This window comes from Pristiophorus japonicus, chromosome 1 (assembly GCF_044704955.1).
Source record: "Pristiophorus japonicus isolate sPriJap1 chromosome 1, sPriJap1.hap1, whole genome shotgun sequence".
In the NCBI taxonomy this organism is placed as follows: Eukaryota; Metazoa; Chordata; class Chondrichthyes; family Pristiophoridae; genus Pristiophorus; species Pristiophorus japonicus.
The window spans coordinates 46,560,629-46,585,915 of NC_091977.1; the positions used below are offsets into that span (position 1 = coordinate 46,560,629).

General features: G+C 43.1%; 1 protein-coding gene across 33 annotated transcripts in view; it reads right to left on the bottom strand.

Annotated features, from left to right (window-relative positions):
- The window catches only part of sorbs2b (sorbin and SH3 domain containing 2b), a 344,867-nt gene that overhangs the window by 58,382 nt on the left and 261,198 nt on the right, over positions 1-25,287 (bottom strand). For all 33 annotated transcript variants that reach the window (XR_011593121.1, XR_011593098.1, XR_011593119.1 and 30 more), the window contains one exon: positions 10,937-10,986. Coding sequence is in view for 3 of the 33 variants with exons in the window: in XM_070879270.1 (XP_070735371.1) it covers positions 10,937-10,986 (50 nt within the window). In the remaining 30 variants the exon portion in view is untranslated. The remainder of the gene's footprint in view (positions 1-10,936; positions 10,987-25,287) is intronic.

The window sequence follows — 25,287 nt, forward strand, 5'->3', positions numbered from 1 at the left end:
TTTCTCTCTAGCATTACCCATATAAAAGAACATTTCCGAGCGATTCACGAGGCACAAAACTACCTCTTAATCTGGTACCAAATTGACAATTTCTCTCAAAGATCATCAGGATGGCTAGTATAGGAAATGGAAATATACACTGGTTTTTCTGAGATTGGGGAAGAGTCGAGGGAGTTTCATTCTGCAGCTGGCTCGGAGCGCTCGTTGGTTACACTGAGTGACTGAAGTGGTGAAAATATTACATGTCCCAGTGTTAACATATCTTACTTTAAGGGGCACATAAATTCACAAAAGAAAACTGATCAGTTATATATGCAGAACTGAGAAACTTCAATCAAAAAAATATCCTCCAATACTATTGTTTCTTGTATAATTTTTCCTCTCCTTCATGTCCCTGTTGTCGCATTGTTTTCAAAATGTTCAACTTTCTTACTTTAAGTTTTCTTTTGGATAATTTTCACTGTTTTCCTGTTTATAAAATTGCAGGCTTAAAACGCATAAATCTCCAAGGGATACAGCAAATGTCACGGGTAAGTGAGAAGGGCTTTTAAAAGGTCTAAAAGGAACATGAAAAAACGGCAGCAGATAATAGTAAGGGCTTCTATCAGGAAAAGTTCAAGGGAGGGTAAAGACCTCTCAGGAATGAAGGAGTGAGTCTAATTATGGAGGCTGAAGGTATGGCAGAGACATTAAATAAATGGCCCTGAAATTCCGATGTCCTACGCAAAGCGCATCCGCTGGAAACCGGCATTTCCGATCTGTCAAGTTTTTGGTCTTGACAGATGGCCGTATCTCGGGAGCGAGGACACTTGCAGGGTAAGATTTCCGATATTTACAAATGTCCTTTAAAATCCTGCGCCTAAAAAAGCAGGCGTATAGCCTACTTTTACAGGTGCAAATGGTTAAAAATAAACATACAAATAAAAAATAAAGTTATAAAAGCCTCCCCACTATGGTAAGTTTATTTTAAGTGTTAATAACATTTTTTTTAAGTCAGAAAATTATTTTTTTATAACAACTTTAATTTAAATGCATGTTAATTGCGTACTTGATTTTCTATTTTTTATTGGCTTTTAAGTGTTGGGCGGGGGGTGGGGGGGTTCTCATTCATTGCAATGGGAGTTCCGTACTTGCTATGAATGAGAAACTATACTGTACCTGATTGGCTGCTGTCACTAGATCCCGGCCTGTGCATGTCCCCACGTGCACGAGCTGCGCGCGCAGTTACCTCTGGGCCTCAGGCTCGGAAGTTCGGACAGTCGCAGCAGCAGGTAAGTGTGTATCTTTTTGCTTTTTTTTTTTTAGGTCCTTTCCCCACGGGAAGAGATCAAATGGAATTTCAGGGCCAATATCTTTCATCAGTTTTTATAAATGATGGTTAAGTGAGAAACTAGGTGTATTAGAAGAAGATTCAGAACAGATGTTGGAGATAACTAGAGGAGGACTTTTTTCTGGAACAACAGCAGCGCTGAGGATGAATAATTCACCGGAGGCTCTAATGGCATATTCCCTGTTGGGTGTTGGAGAAAGTCGGGGAGTAGATAGCAGAGACTATGATCCCAAGTTTTCTATTCTTCTAACACCTGCAATATTACATCTGGGGACTGGAGAGTAGCCAATGCAACATCTTTGCTCAAGAAGGGAGAATAGGACCAAAAAAAAACCCAGTTAATTATAGATCAGTTAGTCTATCAATTGTGTGAAAGCTCTTTGGGATGGAAATTGCCCACAGTTGATGTCATTGCAAAGCGCGCCGATTCCTTTGTGCCCCGCAGGGGAAATTGCCCTGCAGGAGCGAGGTTGGCGCGGGGCGATGTCACCAACATCTCTGCGGGTTGAAAAGCTGCGGTGACAGTGGTGCCATGTCTGGCCTTAAAGGGAAGGCACCATATGCTGCAGCTGCCATCTTTTTTTTGGTCGGCCGACTTGTTCGGCTGGGCCGCCAACATGCAGGATGTCGGGCCGCTGGCCCGGCCGGATCCCTCCCTGGTGGCCCAATAGGCACCAGGAAAGCGGCTGCAGAGTTCGCTGCGGCCCGATGTTGTGACTTATCAGCGTGACGCAGACGTGCTGACGTCATTTGCGCCATGCTTCCGTCCCTCTATCATCCCGCTACCGCTCCGGGAGGCAAATTACGCCTCCGATACAGCCCCGCAGAATTTTTTGATTCAAAGTCCCCAATTTCGGGACATTTAGCTGCCCATCTTGCTGGGCGCCAAATTTTCATTTAATTCGAATTCTGCTGCCCAAATGGAATCCATAGTTCAAGATCAAATTAGTGGTCATTTAAAAATGCATGGCTTAATCAAGAGCAGGGAGCACGGATTTGTTAAAGGCAAATCGGGTTTCAAATGTAAGTTTTTTGTGTGAAAAAAGTGACTATTTGGATAGATAAATGGATTGTAGATAATGTAATATATATGCATTTTTAGAAGGCATTTGATCGAAGGTATTTCACAGGAGACTAGTTACAAAAATTCAAGTATTATTTGACTGGAGAGGGTTAAAAGTGGTGAATCAAGTCAGTGCTGGATCCACTTTTGTTTTCAATCTATGTAGATAGTTGGGATTTGGGCATGGGGAGTCAAAATTTACTGATGACACAAAAGTAGATTTGGCAAACAGTAAGGAGGACTGTAAAAGACTTCAGGAGGTCTTAGACAAGTTAACAGAATGCATAGGAATAGGGAGGATTCGGGATATAAGAGGAAAAGCATTTCAGGAGGAAAGCAATGAACACGCAAATGGAAAGACCCTGAAGGGTGGATGGACAGAGACCCCTAGTGGTTCAAATATATAAATAATTTAACGTAATAAAACGTCCCAGGAACGTTATCAGACAGAAATTTGACACCGTGCCACAAAAGGAGATATTAGGTCAGGTGACCAAAAGCTTAGTCAAAGAGGTAGGTATTGTATATGTAGGCACCTTGTTAATGACTCCACGAGACAGGAGTATGGTACTTAAATTGTGAAGACTGTGGTCCTTTATTGCAGCTCCTCGAGTGAGGACACCAAGGAGTGAGCTCCCTTTTCTACTGGGTTGCCTGCAGTGTGCAGGTAACCCTTAGGTCTCCAGCAGCAGCACCCTCTGGTGTACAGGTAAAGTGTGTACAGGGTGAAGGTACATTCAGTGTTACAGACATCATATAACAACACAAGCTTGCATACATAACAGTAGGTTTTAAGGAGCGTCTAGAAGGGGGAGAAGGGTGGAGAGGTTTAAGGAGGAAATTCCAGAGCTTAGGGCCAGTGGTCTCTCCAATTGTTTTTTGGGCCGCACAGCCCCTTTATGGGGCTTCACGGCCCATTCAAAAATCCACACACGTGCAGATTTTGCATTTAAAAGCGGGTGAGCCAGCTGTGTGGGAGTTCCAGACAGCTGCGAGGGAAACATTGCTTAAGGCCGAGATAGCTGAAGGCATGACCGCCAATGGTGGGACGATGGAAATCGGGCCGCACGGGATTGGTATAAACAAGACGGGAAGATAATGAATTCTTCTGCCTGACATCATTGACAGGGGAAGGCCAGAATTGGAGGAATGCAGAGCTCTTGGAGGGATGGAGGAGGTTACAGAGATCGGGAAAGGCAAGGTCATGGTGGGATTTGAACACAAGGATGGGAATTTTAAAATTTGAGATGTTGCGAGATAAAGCCATATGAAAACCAATAGCATTTTATGTTTTTTGAAAATAGAGGTATACAATACAAGAGAAAAGAGATGTGGTAAATTTGTATTTGGCAATGGTTATGCCATAGTTAGACTACTGTGTGCCTCTTCAAAGAAAAGACATCAAAGCTACAGAGAATATACAGCATGATTCACCAGTAGGATACCAAAAATGATAAGCTGCTACAGGTCTGAAGATAGGCTTGAGATAGGAGAACTATTTTCGCTGGAGCAGAGAAATTTAAAAGGACAGATTGAACAGAAGTTATACAATTATAAAGTGTTTTGATTGAGTGAATCAGGAATGAGTACTTGCTCTGGTTAGGGAGTCACTGATGAGGGTCATCAATTTAAAATGATCATGAGAAAAGGAAGAGGGAAATGTTTGATCTTGACATAGAGTACTTCGCCATTGGGTGCAGTTAAGGCCATTGCATCTTTTAAATGAAAAGTAGATAAAGATTTGAAGCAGAGGAAGATACAGCATTATGGAGAGAGAGCAAAGCAAGACAGTGGGAATAGTGTTGGTTTATTCTAGCAAGGAACCATCGTAAATAGAATGGTTGAATGGCCATGTTCTATGCTGTATATTTCTGTGGTTCTATGGACTATGCATACTAAGTGAGACTAGGAAGTTTATGAAATGCTGACATTAATCATGAAGGAGATGGTGATTACTTTCGACCTAAAGAACAGATGGTGGGTGGAGAAAGCTCAAGAAATCCAGCAGCGTGCCAACAACCACAACGTGCCAACAACCACGACGATTCTTCAGCGCAGTCAAGACGACCTACGGCCCAAGCACTCAAGGCCCTACCCCACTGCTGGCCAAGAACGGTGAGGTACTCATCAAGGATAGAGAGGTAGTCAGTGCCCGCTGGAAGGAGCACTTCGAGGACCTCCTCAACCGAGACTCTGTCTTCGACCAGAGTGTCCTCGACCCTATCCCACAGCATGCCACCCACCACCACCTGAGCACAAGCTCAGCCCGGCACAAGGTTGAAAAGGCCATCCGACAACTGAAAACAAGTCATCAGGAGCAGATGGAATTCCCGCCAAAGCATTAAAACATGGCGGAGAAGCACTACTGGTGTGGATCCATGACTTCATTTCTCTTATCTGGAAGGAGAGCATGCCAGGAGGTCTCAGAGACATTGTAATCATGACCATCTTCAAGAAAGGCGAGAAGTCCAACTGTGGTAACTACAGAGGAATCGCCTTGCTGTCGATCACCGGGAAAGTCATTGCTAGAATTCTCCTGAATCGCCTTTTTCCTGTGGCTGAAGAGCTCCTCCCAGAGTCACAATGCGGATGCCACCAACCAAGGGCACAATGGACATGATCTTCACCGCGCGGCAGATGCAAGAGAAATGCAGGGAACAGCACCAACTGTTGTACATGGCCTTCTTTGACCTCACAAAAGCCTTCGACACCATCAACTGTGAAGGATTATGGGTTGTCCTCCTCAGATTCTGTTGCCCTCAAAAGTCTATCACCATCCTCCGCCCGCTCCATGATGACATGCAAGCCGTGATCCTGACCAATGGATCCACCACAGACCCTTTCCATGTTCGGACCGAGGTCAAGCAAGGCTGTGTCATCGCACCAATGCTCTTCTTGATCTTCCTTGCTGCAATGCTCCATCTCACCCTCAGCAGGCTCCCCGCTGGAGTCGAGCTAAATTACAGGACAAACGGGAATCTATTCAACCTCCACCGCCTCCAGTCCAGATCCAAGGTCGTTCCATCCTCCATCATTGAACTACAGTACGCAGACGAAGGTAGATGAGAGCATGGGCCTTACACTAAACATCCGTAAGACAAAGGTCTTCTACCGACTTGCCCCCGCCACACAGCACTGCCTCCTCCAGGTTATCAAAATCCACGACGAGGCCTTGGAGAATGTGGACCAGTTTCCATACCTTAGGAGCCTACTGTCAACAAGGGCAGACATTGATGATGAGGTCCAACACCGCCTTCAGTGCGCCAATGCAGCCTTCGGTCGCCTGAGGAAGAGAGTGTTTGGAGACCAGGACCTCAAACCCGGCACGAAGCTCATGGTCTACAGAGCAGTAGCGATACCCACCCTCCTATATGGCTCAGAGAGATGGACTATGTACAGCAGGCACCTCAAAACACTGGAGAAGTACCACCAACGCTGCCTCCGCAAGATCCTGCAAATTCATTGGCAGGTAGATGCATCAATGTCAGTGTCCTCACTCAGGCCAACATCCCCAGCATCGAAGCACTGACCACGCTTGATCAGCTCGGCTGGACGGGCCACATTGTTCGCATGCCTGATACGAGACTCCCAAAACAAGTGCTCTACTCGAAGCTCCGACACAGCAATCGAGCCCCAGGTGGACAGAGGAAACGCTTCAAGGACACCCTCAAAGCCACCTTGAAAAAATGTAATAGCCCCACCGGGAATCCTTGGCCCAAGACTGCCCAAAATGGAGGAAAAGCATCCGTGAAGACGCTGAACACCTTGAGTCTCTTCGCTGAGAGCAAGCTGAAGCCACGTGATCAGCCATGATCTTATTGAATGGTGGTGCAGGCTCGAAGGGCCGAATGGCCCACTCATGCACCTATTTTCTGTGTTTCTATGACAGCAGAAGGAGTGCAAGGCAACCCAGGCTCCCCCCACCCTCCCGTTCCTTCAACCACCTTCTGCCCCACCTATGACAGAGACTGTGGGTCCCACATTGGACTCTTCAGTCACCTGAGAACTCATTTTTAGTGTGGAAGCAAGTCCTCCTCGACTCCGAGGGACTGCCTATGATGATATGATGGTGAATATTGAGGAGCTCCAATTGGATTGGAAAAAAGCCAACATTATACATATTTTCAAGAAAGGCAATAAGACAAATGTTACTCATGATAAATTTCCAGCAGCAGTAGTGTCATTTGTTTTACAGAATTATATCTGCTGTCTCACAAATCCTAGAAGTGCAGGCAGTTATCTTCTGGTCATAAATGAAGAGGCAGTAGCAGTCTAAGTAATGATGACAGTTCAGCCTAAGAGACTAGCAAGTTAATACCCGGAGGGACATCAATCTGACAATTCACAAGGACACTGAATACATAAAAGCTGCTGCGGTAATCAAATTAAATGAACAACAAATAGATTACCATTGCAAATCTATCACACACAAAGAGCCCTTTTAAAACTTTGAATCAATTTCTATGATGTATAAACATGTAGAAATCCATTCAGAATTAATGATAAAATTGCAGAATTCCTTTATCTGGGCTGCATGTCAAAAGTGATTAAAATCTCCACTTATTTCAGATAAAATAATCAATGAAAATAAATAAACTGTGACAGAGTGCAGTGAAAGCAAGAGGTGAATTAAAAGGTGCAGAATCTCTTGTGGCCCACATACCTAACCTATGGTAATTATTAGTCTGCTCAATTCATTTTTAAATCAATTAAAAGACCAATATCAATCACCAGTATCTATTAGACTCTATTGTGCTGTTGTTTGTAAATGAGATTAAGAGGCTAATTGCCTGAATTAGTGCTACATTGTGTAATGATGATCCAGGGTGTAAGATACTCAATTCTTATATACATATATACATAGGATTTGGATTCGGTTTAATCACATATGATTAAGGTTTTTGTTTTCCTTTGACTTATCGACTTGTACTACAGTTAGAAATAAAAAAAATGGTCAATTTGCTCATTTCCAGAATGCTTCAGGCTTCAGGAAATTAGGGATGTAATAAAGGTACAGCAGTTATCATGGGTGACTTTAATCTACATATAGATTGGGCTAACCAAACTGGTAGCAATACGGTGGAGGAGGATTTCCTGGAGTGCATAAGGGATGGTTTTCTAGGCCAATATGTCGAGGAATCAACTAGAGAGCTGGCCATCCTAGACTGGGTGTTGTGTAATGAGAGAGGATTAATTAGAAATCTTGGTGTGCCTCATGGGGAAGAGTGATCATAATATGGTAGAATTCTTCATTAAGATGGAGAGTGACAGTATTAATTCAGAGACTAGGGTCCTGGACTTAAAGAAAGGTATCTTCGATGGTATGAGATATGAATTGGCTAGGATAGACTGTGAATGATACTTAAAGGGTTGACAGTGGATAGGCAATGGTAGACATTTAAAGATCACATGGATGAACTTCAACAATTGTACATCCCTGTCTGGCGTAAAAATAAAACGGGGAAGGTGGCTCAACCGTGGCTAACAAAGGAAGTTAGGGATATAGTGTTAAATCCAAGGAAAAGGCATATAAATTGGCCAGAAAAAGCAGCAAACCTGAGGACTGGGAGAAATTTAGAATTCAGCAGAGGAGGACAAAGGGTTTAATTAAGAGGGGGAAAATAGAGTACGAGAGTAAGCTTGCAGGGAACATAAAAACTGACTGCAAAAGCTTCTATAGATATGTGAAGAGGAAACAATTAGTGAAGACAAATGTAGGTCCCTAGCAGTCAGAGTCAGTTGAATTTATAATGGGGAACAAAGAAATGGCAGACCATTTTGTTCCAACTGAAAAAATACTTCGGTTCTGTCTTCACAAAGGAAGACATAAATAACTTTCCAGAAATACTAGGGGACCAAGGGTCTAGCAAGAAGGAGGAACTGAAGGAAATCCTTATTAGTCAGGAAATTGTGTTAGGGAAATTGATGGGATTGAAGGCAGATAAATCCCCAGGGCCTGATAGTCTGCATCCCAGAGTACTTAAGGAAGTGGCCCTAGAAATAGTGGATGCATGGTGGTCATTTTCCAACATTCTATAGGCTCTGGATCAGTTCCTATGGATTGGAGGGTAGCTAATGTAACCCCACTTTATAAAAAGGAGGGAGAGAGAAAACAGGGAATTATAGGCCGGTTAGTCTGACATTGGTAGTGGGGAAAATGTTGGCATCAATTATTAAAAATGTAATAGCAGTGCATTTGGAAAGCAGTGACAGGATCGGTCCAAGCCAGCATGGATTTATGAAAGGGAAATCATGCTTGACAAATCTTCTAGAATTTTTTTGAGGATGTAACTAGTACAGTGGACAAGGGAGAACCAGTGGATGTGGTGTATTTGGACTTTCAAAAGGCTTTTGACAAGAGATTAATGTGCAAAATTAAAGCACGTAGTATTGGGGTAATGTATTGACGTGGATAGAGAACGGGTTGGCAGACAGGAAGCTGAGGAGGAATAAATGGGTCCTTTTCAGAATGGCAGGCAGTGACGTGTGGGGGACCGCAAAGTTCAGTGCTGGGACCCCAGCTATTTACAATATACATTTATGATTTAGACGAAGGAATTGAATGTAACATCTCCAAGTTTGCAGATTACACTAAGCTGGATGGCAGTGTGAGCTGTGAGGAGGATGCTAAGAGGCTGCAGGGTGACTTGGACAGGTTAGGTGAGTGGGCAAATGCATGGCAAATGCAGTATAATGTGGATAAGTGTGAGATTATCCACTTTGGTGGCAAAAACAGGAAGGCAGAATATTATCTGAATTGTGACAGATCAGGAAAAGGTGAGGTGCAACGAGATCTGGGTGTCATGGTACATCAGTCATTGAAAATTGGCATGCAGGCACAGCAGGCGGTGAAGAAGGCAAATGGCATGTTGGCCTTCATAGTGAGAGGATTTGAGTATAGGAGCAGGGAGGTCTAACTGCAGTTGTACAGGTCCTTGGTGAGGCCACACCTTGAATATTGTGTACAGTTTTGGTCTCCCAATCTGAGGAAGGACATTCTTGCTATTGAGAGAGTGCAGCAAAGCTTCACCAGACTGATTCCTGGGATGGCAGGACTGAAATCTGAAGAAAGACTGGATCAACTAGGCTTATATTTACTGGAGTTTAGAAGAATGAGAAGAGATTTCATAGAAACATATAAAATTCTGATGGGATTGGACCGGTTAGATGCAGGAAGAATGTTCCCGATGTTGGGGAAGTCCAGAACCAGGGGTCACAGTCTAAGGATAAGGGGTAAGCCATTTAGGACTGAGATGAGGAGAAACTTCTTCACTCAGAGAATTGTGAACCTGTGGAATTCTCTACCACAAAGTTGTTGAGGCCAGTTCGTTAGATATATTCAAAAGGGAGTTAGATGTGGCCCTTACAACTAAAGGGATCAAGGGGTATGGAGAGAAAGCAGGAATGGGGTACTGAAGTTGCATAATCAGCCATGATCATATTGAATGGTGGTGCAGGCTCAAAGGGCCGAATGGCCTACTCCTGCACCTATTTTCTATGTTTCTATGGATGACCTTTGTCATCAAGTAGGGTTTTTTGATTGGCAAGGTATGATGAATAAGGGATTAAGGGTCTTTCAGATAAAAGGGAAGCCTATATCACACACAAACAAGACAATGGCCAACAGATTAATTAGGAAAATTGGAAAAACAATTTGTATCACACCATAATGAATCATCAGGGTTACAAGGATGGGTGTGAGTGACTAGAGTCCTATAAAGGTTGTAAGCTTTCTTTAACAATTTGTAGGGAGAGTTGATGATGGTTACGTCTCTACCCAGAGCGAAAGCGGGTAATATCGTTCATTTCTCTGTATGACTAGTGCTTAGACAATGAGTATGTCAAGTCTTGATCAAACTCAATAAAGGTTATTTGCAACCAAAAAATTCTGTCAAGTTTAAGAACCTGACAAGGGTATCCTACATTTTTTATTGACATACAAGGTTAAAGTAAACTTTTTGTCATTGTCTATTTGCAGACATAGAAATTCTCCATGGAGCACTGGGAGACAGGTAAAGCAATTCCCCTTAGAGCAGGCTGCAGACTGCCTTGCCAATAATCTTTTGCCAACCCATTGTTTCCAACAGAGGAAGAAGCAATAGCCCCGTTCCATCCATTTCTTTAAACAAATAAAATTGTGGCTTTATTTTTAAAATCAGGATTTACTAGTCATACATACAACATTGTATTTTAGACACAAAAATTAAAAATGCATGCTTATAAAATATTATTGTGTGAGCCTGGGTCTAATGATTTACCTTTGGTCCAATAACACACTGATCTACTAAACCAACTCTCTAACAAATAAATTAAGGCTTTCTCTGAAAGCTTCTCCTGTGTTGTCCAATTTAATGAATAGACATGAATGGCATGGATTCTCACAGTTGAACGAACAGTAACTGCTATTTCATGTTGAGTTACGTGGTTTTATTTATATCTGCAAAAAATGTATTCAGGGATTATGTGCTCCAATCATGCTCAATAGTCATTCAGAAACAAAATGGAACTAAAGGAACTCAATGTCATTATCTATTAAAGCTTACCTGGAAGGTCTCTCCAACTGTCTTTCTAGTGAAGGATTGTAAAAAGAGGTCTGCAAGAAAACCAGTTGAAAAAAGAGATTAGGATTACTGCCAAAGGAGCAGAAGTCTATCTGTAGTCCTGTTTGCAATTTTTCAACCAATTTCTTTTGGGTTTGACATCTCCAGTGCAATAAAACGCAGCCACTCAGTTGGATTAACGGAAGGATCAGTGAAGCACATCTCAAGTAATAAATTGAGACATGGATGCTGGCTGTCACATCATAATGTTTACTTATTTACTTAAACTGCTTGGATGAGCTGTCCAATAGTTTTAATATTTGCCCCATTACTCACCAATGTCTCAATTTCAACTAAAGCTGGAAATTCTTAAATCAATATAAGTGAAAACCATATCCATTTTCCTTGTTGGCAAACTCGTCCAGCTTCTGATGTCAACTACTACCCTTCACAAAGGCTGCTTGGCACATTGCTGGCAGCTTTCGGAAGGGACTATGGTGTCCAGAAACAGAATGTGCTGTTGTTTTAAATACAGGTCAGCTGTCAGGATAACTTGTGGCCTCAGTGACTTGCATCTTAGCAGTAATGGATCAACTAACATTGAAGGTCCGGGGAGGGATCGGATACATAAGATAGTGTTAACTCAGAGTTGTCAACAACTATAACAAGTATAACTTATAAATAAATTCACAACACGGCTTCCGAAAAAAATAGGTCATGCCCAACAAATTGATAAGAGTCTTTTAAGGAAGTCGCTAGGGTAGTGGATGAGGGGCATCTGGTAGATAGTCTCTACCTCGACCTTCAGAAAGCCCTTCATAAAAAGGTACTTCACACTAGGTTACTTCACACTAGGTTACTTCACAAAACAGAATCTTGTGGCGACAGCAGAAATATTGAAACGTTGGATCAGGAATTGGCTCCAATCCCGCAGCCAAAGGTTGTAGTTAACGGATGAGGTTCAGCTTGGAGACATGTTGCTGGTGGTGTCCCCCCAGGAATCGGTCCTAGGCCCGCTATTCTTCATTTATGACCTGGGCAGCGGTGTTGAAGTATGGTAAGTAAATTTGCAGATGACACCAAAATCTGTGCAAGGGTAGAGGAGTGCAATCGAATCCAAAAAGATTGAGATGAGCTAGGGAAGTGGGTAAATGGTGTTTAATTTAGATAAATGCAGCGTCATTTGCAGGGAACAACACTGAAAGAGAGATTAAGACACAGAGAGATCTTGGTGTATCTGTGCACAGTTCATGAACAATATAGAGAAACTGTAGCTAAAGCTAACAAGGTATAGGGTTTCATTAATAGAGCCATTCTGTATAAATCAAAGGACACCAATTTGACATTATACAGGTCGCTGGTCAGACAGCATCTAGAGTACTGTGCCCAGTTTTGGCTCCCTTACATGGTGAGTGATATAGTGGCCTTGGAAAAGGTCCTGACGAGAGCTACAAGAATGATTCCAAGCTCAACGAACCTCAGATACTCAGATAAGCTCAAGGACCTTGGTTTATTTACAGCAGCATAGACTTAGTGGTGACCCAATAGAGGTCTATAAAATAATTAAAGGGTTGGATCGTGTCCTAAATTCTAAGCTTAAAGCAGTGACACCCCAAGCTTTTAATTTGTGATTTAACTGCACTCAACCAAGATATTTCATTTAATTTGCCTCGGAGATATTCATTAATTTCCAGCTTGGACTAATGGCATAAAAGTGTCTTCTATGTGCTGGCTGTACAGGTTTGGACCCAGAGCACAACCACTCCAAATTTGGTACAAATTGGCACTGCCTCTCAGAGGTCAATTAGAATGGGAAATTCAAAATTGTCACACTTCTGCCGTAAAGTGGCTCTTATGAGTATGCAGGTTGTGACAGAGTAGATGTAGCGTTACTCCGTGTCTGACACGGAATGTCCAAAGTGCTAAGTAGTCCATAACCACCAGACACTTGCCTTGATGAGCATAAAATTAACACACAAGTCAAAAATAAAAACAAAATACAATTACAGGTTGAACCTCCCTTATCCTGAACCATCCCTCGTCCAGAACCATTCCCGACCACCGGGTGGCGCATGCGTAGAACTTGGACAGGAACAAATTGAAGTCCTTCCTCGCTGCCGACTCCCACAAGCGCTGGCCTGGGAAACTTGCCATCGATATATTTATACCAAGGTGCAGGTAAATGAATCACAGTAAGATAGATAATTTATCCTTACATATGCCTACAAGCAGGAATTGGAGAAAAGTTAGAACATTCTTACAATGTCCAACAGTGTTAGGTATGAACACGGTTGGAATGTAGGAATATTGCAATCCATTTGCTGAATTTATATAAAGACTTCTACAATCAACTAACAACAACATGTATTGATATAGCACCTTTCGGGCTAGAAATTAGTCAACCTTGCGTCCATTTTTTCAGTGATATTTTGCCTTTTTTGACAGTAAAAGGTGTTCACCTCAATTGGCCAAAGTTGTGCGCCAGCGGTTTTGAATACCGCTGAGAAGCGGACTGCCTTCGTGCAAGACGTAAAAAAGCAATATCGCTTTAAATTGGCCGTTCGGCACACTCGTATTCTGCGTGAAAAAAACGCCCGAGAAAAGTCTGCGTTGCAGCCCCAGAAACAGCAGTAAGTATAAAGACCTGCAAAAAAGGTAAGTTAAAGGTTTTTTTAAAAATTCTTTTGCAGCGATTACTTAGTTAAGGGTCTTGTAAATGTTTTGTGATTTTTTTATTTTTTGCAATTCTTTTTGCATGTTTTAGCCCCTCCCAGGGCCTGTCTTTTTAGCGGTAATTGGCCTCGGACTAAAGTTAGCGAGGACTGCAGATTCCACCGCCACTCCTTCTGCAACACCAATTTTTACCGTCAAGCGGATTTTGTTGCCAATTTTATGCCTTTCAAAAAATAGCGGTATTTTTAGCGAAAAATGCTGAAAAAATATCGCTATTGCCTAAAGACCAATTTCTAGCTCTTAATGTAGTAACACGTCCCAAAGTGCTTCACAGGAGTGTTATAAGACACTACAACATCAGAACAACATTTTCAAGCTCTTGATGCTTATTCTAGGAATGAGTAAATGGTGAAATCGTTTTACAAGAGAAAATTACTGCGGATGCTGTAAATCGGAAATAAAAACAGAAAATACTGGAGACATTCAGCATGTCAGGCAGCACCTTTGGAGAGAGAATCAGAGGTAACGTTTCAAGTTGATAACCTTTAGTCAGAACTGATGAAAGATCATCGACTTGAAACGTTAACTCTGTTTCTCGCTCCACTGATGTCACCTGACTTGCGGAGTGTTTCTAACATTTTCTGTGAGATCTTTTTCACCCATTTCCCAACCTGATGATTTAATTTTTTATTATTTCCCTCACTAAGCCAAACATCATCCTCTAGCAGACAAGACTGATATTTATCTTTCCCCAGGCTTCTGCTGATCGTGCTCTGGAGCTGGCAATAATGCATACAGAAATGGCCTGGGGTAACTGATCCAATGAGTCTCCATCCTTCATTGATGAGACTAGAAGCTTAGCATATAGAGAATCTCCTGTTGTAACACTCTGTGGTTTGAAATAGCAAATAAACATACTATACCATCATTTTGTTTTAAGATTGAATGTTACTAATTAAAAAATATTGCTATATTGGGAATTCTCTGCCAGAGAGAGCTGTGGAGGCTGAGTCATTGAATATATTTAAAGGTGGAGATAGACAGATTTTTGAACGATAAGGGAGTCAAGAGTTATGGGGAGCGGGCAGGGAAGTAGAGTTGAGGCCAGGATCAGATCAGCCATGATGTTATTGAATGGCGGAGCAGGCTCGAGGGGTCAGATAGCCTGTTGTAGGAGGTAGGCACCTTTAGAATATACCAGAATACTAGGCATTAGGCACCTGCTAGATATATCTAAACGCATATAAGTTTAAAGTGGACACACACATAAAATGGCTGCCCAGGCATGATGGGAAATCAGGTAGTCAAGCTGTGAACTGTTGAACGTTCAATGACCAAGCAATAACCCTGTGAGGCCCACTGTAGGAATGCCTGGGAATGCGGGAAGACAGAGATAAGAAGGAAACCATCTCCTGTGAACAAGGTCATAAACCAATTAATTCCCCAGGAAGAAAGATAAGAGGGAAACCATCTCCTGTAAACAAGGTTATAAACCAATTATTTCTCCCAGATGAAAGAACTAGGGAGAGAACCTATAAAGTCATCGATCAGCCCAAGCTGACAATAACCGAACATATGGTTCCCTGGATACTAGGGGAATTCTATTGGGTTAAAAGAACCTATATGTAATCTATAATCGTTGTGATTGGCTTGTGTCCAGCCGTGATGGGCTGTGTAGCTGTAGTAAACTGTTTTGTAACTGTTGTGAAACATATAAAGGTGCATGTAACCCTTTGTTCGGTGGAGAGAAACCTGGATACGGTCCTGAGTTTTTCCTCCCCGCTGAGCGTAATAAAAGCCGCATCAGCATTGGAACCGACTCTGAGTGTTGAGTGATTCTTCTGAGAAAACACTAACGCTAACAATGGCGTAGTCGACGGGATTTCCCGGAGTCGCTGGACGCCTTTGGAAAAAACCCGGGTGAGTATAAAAAACATTTTTTAAGTATAAAGGGTGCGGAAGGTGGAAGCTGGTTGATCGACATGAGGAGACGGTCTAATATCTCAAACGCCTAGCCTGAGCCTGCATTAAGAGGACTTTTGTCCCACGTGACGGCCAGGAACCAAGTAGGCGTAGGGAACACATTTAGACCGTGGGATCGTGATACCGAGAGACATCTTCTGGACCCAGTAGTGTAATTTGAAATACCCCGGGGTAGAACCAAGCGGTGTACAGCGGCTAATGGAATCCAAACCTGTGAACAGGGTCGGACCAACGGGCTGAGCGGTGGTAGGTAGTCGTTAAGGATACGTAGAGCACTGCGGGAATTGCTTAAACGCGTTTTTAAGAATTGTATAAGTTTGTGTAACAGCAGAACTTGTGACCTGACAGTAGCCAAGAGACAGTTTACTACAAGTCGCGCTAGAAAGAAAGCGGACCTCAGAGTAGATTCCTAACTGTACTAGTCCTACCCAGGAATGGCCATGAAAACAAGTAAACTCGAGTGGGGACCAGAAGGGTCGCTTACCCGCCACCTGGCGGAAAAACAAAAGAAGCTAATTGAAAAAATGATTAAAGCAGGGTGGAATCCTCAGGAACTAGTTATGTGAGGAATTATTTAGATAAAACTACGAATTCCCTGAAAGGTCATGGATCCAAAAATAGAGCCGGCCAAAACAAGAAGAGAGAGTGTTGTAAATGTCTGATCGTTGAGTGAGAAGTGTCTGTGTGATTTTTGACTGCAGAATGAATTTTTTTATGTTTTCATGTTCCGAAAGCCTGGTTGGAAGAGGAATGCAAGTGTCTGTTTATTTTAGAAACAGAGTGAAAGTCTTTTTTTAACCCTTTGTAATGTTGTCCTGTATGTGGGAAGTTTTAAGACATTTAAGTTAGAAATGCAGGTGTGGATTTATTCGGATGATAAGTTACGGAGCTAGGAAAATAAACAAATAAAGGATAGGTTTGTTGAGCAAAATATTTATTTGACACGCTCACTTACTTGCCGAAAGAAAACATGCAATGATTGATTGGGTTGAAAGACATAAATTTAGTCTCGGAATGAGATAAAGAATGCTTTAAAAAAAAGAGCTTCTAAAAAAAAAAAGTTTTAAATAAAGATTGAAATTACAAAGTTTGAATTGGGATTTTGAGATATTCAGAGAAGGCACAGGAAATACTGAGGTGGATTTAAAAAAAAGAAAAAGATTAAATTAAATCTGATCAGGTCAAACTCCTGGGTAAGTGGCGAGCTATCTGCAAAGGTGTAAAAGGAACTTTTGGAAAATGTTAAAAACAGCAAGCTTTAGTAACGACTTTGAAACTGGAGCATTTTGAGATAACGAAAGGCAGCCCTCAAACTCTCAAAGCTGGACTCCATTCCAGTTATGGAGAAAAAGAAAAAGATAAAGACGCCACTTTGAAAGTAAACAAATGATTTTAAATTAACAACTTTATGGAGTTACGAACCCTCCGTGAAAAATACAAAACCTAATTTGAAGAAAGAAAAAAAGATGTAACGGACTAAATGGAAAAAGACATAACTTACTAAATACTAGTTGATGTTTGCTGTGAAAAAGATATTGGTTTAATTAGAAGGAAAAAAAAAATTGGAATAAGTAAAAAACACTCTACATGGATTCGAATTTTCAATTATGAAAAAGTTTCAATGCAGTTTGAAAAGATTTCCAAAATGGACAGTGTTTATCAAAAATGTCCCGAACAGTCTAAACAAGCAGGAGGGTTTTGAAGATAACGAGGAGAAAGAGAGAAAAAAAAACAGAATTGAATTTCAGTAAACAAAATTGCTATTGTATGTGTGGTCTTGTTTTAAAACAATTTAAAAAAAAATTATTTGGCAAGTACTTGAATTAGAAGTTAAGAAAACATTGGAGTTTACTCTAATGATTTATGCTGTTTTTAACGGATTCCTAATTTCGAAGCCAGTTTTGAAGGCACAAAGACTTTTTTTTTCAGATGATTACGTGAAGTCACGTAATGACATCAGGTCTTCTTACAAACCTGGAAAGGAGTTAACCCTTTCCATTGACAGCCATTTTATACTGAACATTATTAATTTGGATTTCTTAATAGGAAAAAAAAAGACTCACCTAACAGAGGAAACAAAAATAAAAACAGAACTAGCTTATGTAATAATACTTGCCTGATACAATAAAGAAATAGATATTCAATAAAACAAATTGAAGAGTTAAAAGCTAAGATAAACAGGCTGGAAGAGATAACGGGACTAGACGGATAGTGCAGTGCGCAGCCATAGCACCATCACCTCTGGCAATAGAGCCAATGTACCCCACGGTGGGTAGGTGTAGTCCACAAACCCAACCTAACGGTAAAGCAGACAGCGATGTTTGGAGGAATAGCTTTGGCCTTGGTCATAGGAGTTTGGGTAATATTTAAGTGGGTAAAGACACGGGCGCACGCCCTACAGATTCAGCTCGAAATGGTTCGATTATAACCTTGTGCTTCTGATTTTGCAGGGTGACAGGGACACTCGTAGAGAAAAAAACTTAACCCCTGGTGACGACCAGGCCGTCTGTTTAAAATTACAGATAATACTTACCGGAATGGGAATACGAAAGGCGCTACTCGTAATCTGGATAGCCCTGCGACATGCACGTACCCTGGGCAACACCGACGGACAGCAGAGCACGCTGGAAATAAACAACTACCTGAACTATGGAGTCTTGTTTAATTTAACGGACGGAATGTGCATCCCAGCAGCCAAGGACTGGAGCAAGGACAGGACTTATTTTAATGCATGGTTACAAGTGAATCCTAATAAGAATCCTAATAAGAATAAGAGTATGTGTACAGTGCTCCACGGGTATAAGGAGCAGATGCATTAAACGGAGGGATGTCAAAGGGCCTGATGAATGTACTTTCGGCATAATTTGCGCGCCTCCGGGACAATCCCAGCAATCAGTCGTCCGCAAGAAGGGAATGGGGCTGTGTGGGTATTACGAGGAGGCGGGGGCGGCTGCAATATCATTGTATGTATGTTTCTCACCCCCTCCGACACCGCACCCCATAAGAATCACTACATTGCCCGAGGAACTGCCTTGCCCCATAACTACGAAGGGACCAGAGAATGGGATTGTAATGTACAATGAGGGGGAACTGTTGTATGATAATGTTAAACATGAAATTGTGCCTGTTCTGATCAATATTTCAGGCATCCAGATGCCGGAATACTATACAGAACAGTCAAGGAAGATGTACAATGTATTAAGTAAAGTTGTAATGCAGCAGGCTGCCGATGCAATGGATGCCAGTAGGTTCCAGGGACAGGGGTTAGCCCCCAGGATGAAGAGGGAAATAGTTAATGATGTTGCTACCGTTTTCAATACAGGGACCTCCGTAGTGAACTCGATAGACATACAAGGATTAAATGAGAGGGTGGAACAGCTTAGAGGGGTGATGAAGGGGTTATTGGAGAGGGTGGAGCAAAACCAGGAAGACCAAGCCAACCTAGGAAAGGAGGGTGCCAAAATCCAGCTGGATGGCATCTCAGTCCTGGAATCTCACGCCAGAACCATCAATCACCTCATTGATAGAGAACAGGAAGATACAGGGAAAGCAAAGACAGGGGCAACTCTGTCACGCTTATGGTCTGTGGATGGTGGGACAGATCCGCCACAATCTCGACCAGATCCAACGCGGGGAAGTACCCGATTGGATAGACAGTTCACATTTAGCTCAGTTGGCTAACCAAAGGGGGACACTGGATAATTGTACTCTGAAGGGACTGACCAGAGTATACCCAGCAATTCCAGATTGCCAGATGGGTAGGACTACCGGGATAGGGATAGTCCTGATGATCCCTATAACCACGCCGGACTCAGGGACGTTCCCCCTATACCAACGAGAGAATATCGGAATAATACGGGAAAATGTCTCCATACGCTACTACCTGACCACCACCTCTGCCGTTCGTCGAAACAACATACTTACCGGGATTTCCCTAGCAGATTGCAAGCAAAAGGGGGAAATCACAGTATGCCCTCACCCGGTGGGCAGAGGGGAGCGAGACGAGTGCGGGTTAACCGAACCGACGGGTGTGTACTAGAAATAGTGCCCGCACACATGCACTTCGCGAGGGCAGGCTACGGAGGGAAGGGAAGATACTGCGTCTCTACTACTGAGTGTTCATTCCAGTATAATGACCTGCAGTGCCCTATACCACAGCCAAACTTTTGCTTTACACCACTACGACCTGTCGCGATCGGGCAAGCGCATATCACCCAGGTTAGGCGCCGGAAGTCCGAAGTTATTGAGGTAACCGATCAGCTCCATGATCATTTACAGGCTTATGATGAACCAGATCAGGTCCTTATCCCACATCTAACTGAAGTATTACGAGAGTTGAGGCTCAGAGTGGGTCAATCCGTAAAGCTCTACCACCAACTGCAAACTAAAATCAAAGTACTGGAAGAAGATACCGAGGTAGACTTACAAAGTCAGAGTTGGTGGAGAAAGGTCTGGGACTGGGGAATAAATGTGAACATCCACCCATGGATTCGAATAATTTCACATATACTGGTCGGGATACAATTGATCTTAGCAATAACATGGGGCGTAATGGCTTGCCAGGCATGCAGACACCACGCACAACGAAGACGGACAAATCACCGTTCCCCGGATACTAAACAAGCCTGTTTTATAAGGGGGCAGGAGGATTTGGCCTTTGTCAATTCGATTTAAGCAACCGGGACTCCTGAAACCGCGTGACTGGCCAGCACGTTGAGGCAAGGAGTACCGGGCCGTGCACAAAATCTAATAAAGGTCGAATGGTCGGTTAAAAGGGGACTAGGACTAGTCCCTTTACCGAAAGGGGGAGTTGTTGTAGGAGGTAGGCACCTTTAGAATATACCAGAATACTAGGCATTAGGCACCTGCTAGATATATCTAAACGCATATAAGTTTAAAGTGGACACACACATAAAATGGCTGCCCAGGCATGATGGGAAATCAGGTAGTCAAGCTGTGAACTGTTGAACGTTCAATGACCAAGCAATAACCCTGTGAGGCCCACTGTAGGAATGCCTGGGATGCGGGAAGACAGATAAGAAGGAAACCATCTCCTGTGAACAAGGTCATAAACCAACTAATTCCCCAGGAAGAAAGAAAAGAGGGAAACCATCTCCTGTAAACAAGGTTATAAACCAATTATTTCTCCCAGATGAAAGAACTAGGGAGAGAACCTATAAAGTCATCGATCAGCCCAAGCTGACAATAACCGAACATATGGTTCCCTGGATACTAGGGGAATTCTATTGGGTTAAAAGAACCTATATGTAATCTATAATCGTTGTGATTGGCTTGTGTCCAGCCGTGATGGGCTGTGTAGCTGTAGTAAACTGTTTTGTAACTGTTGTGAAACATATAAAGGTGCATGTAACCCTTTGTTCGGTGGAGAGAAACCTGGATACGGTCCTGAGTTTTTCCTCCCCGCTGAGCGTAATAAAAGCCGCATCAGCATTGGAACCGACTCTGAGTGTTGAGTGATTCTTCTGAGAAAACACTAACGCTAACATAGCCTACTCCTGCTCTTATCTCTTATGTTCTTATGAAAGGTGGGTCTAATGTTTCCATACATATTAGGTTCCTGAATGTTGAGATATGCTTGGTGAACTATTCAGACCGAGATATCTCGTATGAAAGGACTTTGAATCAAGATCGTCAACTATCTTTAAAATCATCTGATCAAATCATGATGCAAATATGCAGAGAGTAGGATATTGTAAAATAATTCAAATCAGTCTCGAGGACAGCCCATGTTTCTTTGCTATTCCTTTCTTCTAACTAATTTTTATTCCAGTTTGCTACCCTTCCCCTAATTCCATGTCCATTAATCTGCTCCAATAGTCTCCTTCGTTGTACCTTTTCGAAGGCTATCTGAAAGTTTCTGTACATCATAACCACTGCATTTCCCCTATCCACCGCATTTGCCCCTTCCACCATATCTGTCATTTCCTCAGGTTTGTAAAGCATGACATCTGTCAAGCATCACTTTACTACATTATATCGATCAAACATTTCATTATAAACTAGTAGTGCTGTCCAGAATAGACCCACAAGAGTTAATCAAGCTGTAAGAGTAGATGCATCAAATAATGATGCTGTTTTACAATCAGAGGTTAGTCAAAACATCACACTCCCATGGTGCACTTGTGGGAATTGATTGTGAGATGTTGCAACAAAGTTTTACGAATTGGGATTTGAATTTACCCTGAAATTATAAAAGATCCATTACATAGGGCCCAAAATTTTTTTTGGAGCAACTTGATTTTTCTGGAGTATCTTAAAAATCCTCATTTTGCACATTCAATTTGTGCCAGTGTAAGTGAGTTAGTTAGGATTTTTTTTAGTTTAGCTTAGTTTTTTTTCAAAAGGGGGCATTACCAGCCACCTACGCCAGTTTTGGCCATTTAAGCCACTTGGACAGCTAATAGTTGCTCCAAACTAACTTAGGTCAGCGTATGTGGCCACTTGTGGCCGCACAGAAAACCCTTGCGGAGAGTTAAGAAATCAGTGCAGGTAGACAGAGATAGGGGCGGAAAGGGAAGCGGAGAGGACCTTACAAAGCACTAAACAAAGCACAACAACAGTCAAGAAGCATAAAAACCATCAAGAAGAAATAAAAAATAAAACTTAAGTCCTACCTTCCCAACTCGGGCCCGGGAAGTCAGCGGGCCGGCTGGGACGGGAGGCCATTCGGCCAGGGATAGGTGCAGGACGATGGGGAGAGCATAGGCCGCTGACATCCAAGCAGAAAATTACTTCCACGATAAACTGCCAACCTGCCAAAGGACACATGGAACCTCTACTTCCCCTCTCTCTCTCTGACTATTCCAGCGATCTGACTCTCTCTGACTATTCCAGCAGCCAGCCCGGTGCGCATCGTGAGGCCACTCGGCTGGGGATAGGGGGCGGGACGCATTGAGTCCCATGCTGCAGCACAGCTGGGGGCAGGAGCTACTGCGCATGCGTGAAACCTCCAGTGCACATGCGTTGAGCTGCCAGCACTGTTTTTTGCGCAGGGCCCTAGCTCTGCCCCCTAATGGACAGGCCACGCATGCCACACCAAGCCATGGGAGAGGCCACAGAGCGGCCAGAATCCAGGGAGATCTTTTCGGTGCTGTTTTCACCCTAGGACGTCGGCGCATTTCCGGTGAGTGCGCCGAAAAAACAGGTGGGCTAAATTTGGGCCCTTAGTAAGGAAATAAGCAAACAGAGAGCAAGCAAGGAATGCCAGGCAAAGGGAGAGAGAAAAAGAACAGTGAATGAAGCAAACAAAATCGACTAGTCCAGAAGCTCAGTCTGAGCTCCATGCAGGGCTGAATATTACAAGAGATTCAAGCAGTCCTGTGCAGCCATCAGTCTTACAACCAACTTAACACATTTCACATTACAGAAAGTTGCAGGGAATGTGTAGTATTGATAAACTATGAGACCTTTGATTAAAAAGATAAATATTAATGACCTGGACTTGGCTACACAGAGCATAATTTCAAAGTTTGCTGATGACACGAAACTCAAATATAGTCAACAATGAGAAGGATAGTAACAGACTTCAGGAGGACACAGAGAGACTGGTAGAATGGGCAAACACATGACAGATAAAATTTAACGCAGAGAAATGTGAATTAATATAGTTTGTTAGGGAGAATGAGGAGAGGCAATATAAACTAAATGGTACAATTTTAAAAGGGGTGCAGGAACAGAGAGACCTGGATGTGTACGTACACCAATCTTTCATGGTGGCAGGGCAAGTTTGTCTTTGATCAGGCAGCAGGAATGTAAGAGATGGCCATTCAGCCCAGCCAGTGGATTACCAATGTTCTGAACTTCTACTAATCATCTGTCATTTCCTTGTGCTCTGTCATCAACCACACCTTTGAATCAGGATTTACATTTGGTCATTTACATTTTTTGAATACTGTAGTCCATGTTCACTGTGTTAGCTGGCAGCCTACTTCATAAGCTAACTGTAAGTACAGTATATAAAAGTTACTCCTTAACTTCGGATCTTCCTTCTACTTGATGAGATTGTTCCTGCAAAACTACCGGGCCAGAGTTCTTTTGAAGGTTATTTTAGATTTATTTTATTTTGTACCATTCCAGGGCTATGAATATTACTTGGCCAAGAAGATGGATTACATGCTCGATCTTCATTAATGCCGTTATGCAACTGATTTATCCGCTGGTGCCATAAGCCAACTACCATTCAACAAAGATATTATCAGAGCTGTCCAAATACTCAGTCAAGTTGTAAACAATGAAAAAGCATTTTTCTAACATCAGCAGCGAGAATATCCTGGAGCCAGTTCCCATTAATCACAATAGCAATGAAGTGTGAGAGAGTCTACAAGACTTGGTGTGAAATGCCGCAAGAGATATTTCTTATGGATGTGACTTTTGCATAATTCCAAAGTCACAGCTTTGACCCTTCTGTAATCCTGAAGCCCAAGATCTAGTCTCCATGCCGAGACCATCAGAAAACACACGACCCGCCATTCTGCAGTCTGTAAAGAACACTCACCTTTACACCAATCAACACTGCTCGTAAGTGAGTCAAGATATGATGGTGAATCTACACAAAATCTTAGTAAGACCACAGCTGTTGTAAGCTCTACACAAATGACAATCCACTCGGTCTGGTAGCATACATCTCCCACCAGGCTTCCTTCTCATAAGGAATTGACACCTTTCCCTCAATAGTAACCTGCCCATGAAAGGCGGGATCGAGTTGAGGGGGTCAGGGGGTTAAACTGTGAAATGTGCAGAATCCGACCCCAATTTTTATGGTGGCGGATAGTGTGGCACCCGAGTGTCCTGCCGTGGAGTGACGGGATGCTTATTAACATATTTAAAATCGGGTTCCTACAGTGCAATTGGGAGACTGATTTGAAATTGACTGCTGTTGCACAGGTTTCCCAGGGGTTGGGAAACTTGGCAGCGAAATGGATGTAGGAGCTGCCAGCTCCCATAGATAAATGGCTCTTTCAGCACTCCTCGTGGGCCAGGAGGAGCAGGGGTGCTCCCATCACCCCGCCCCCGCCTCCCCTCCCTCCCCTCCCCCGCCAAGTCCCTCAAGGCAGCTTTTGGACTCCCCAACCCCAATCTCAAACCTTCCCCCCCACTCCCCGCCCTCCAATCTCAGGCTCCCCTGCGCTCCAGATTGCCTATCAATGCTTCAATACCAGTGCCGACCTCCCCCCCAACCCTCCCGATTGCCAAACTCCAAAACCTCCTGATTACCTATCTCCCCGCCACCCGCCACAGATTAATAACCGGAGCTTCCTTCCCCGACCACCGGTCTTTCCCGCCCTCCCGATTGCCAGAGCCCGTCCCGAAAGCTTTTTGGCTGTGACCTACTGCCATTGCTGTTCCTTCCCAACAGCTGGCTGTCAATGTGGCCGGCTGCTGGGAGGGAGGCGGAGTCACAAGGTGCAAATGAAGTCCTGCATTACGATTGGCAGGACATCCGCGTCCCTGGCCTTGCTGGGTCTTTCGGCCGTTTTTGGCCACCCAACACCCTCTCCACCTCCACCTCCCCCCTAAATTTTGAGGTCCTTGTGTCAGTCTCCCATCCTCCAAGGAACTGGTCCCCAAAATAAATTTTTAAAATGCATAATCAACTTTGCAGCTGTGGTCCTTCTGCTGTCAGTTACTGTAACTGAAGGATACATAAACAACCACGTGCACACACAGCAAGATAGGCT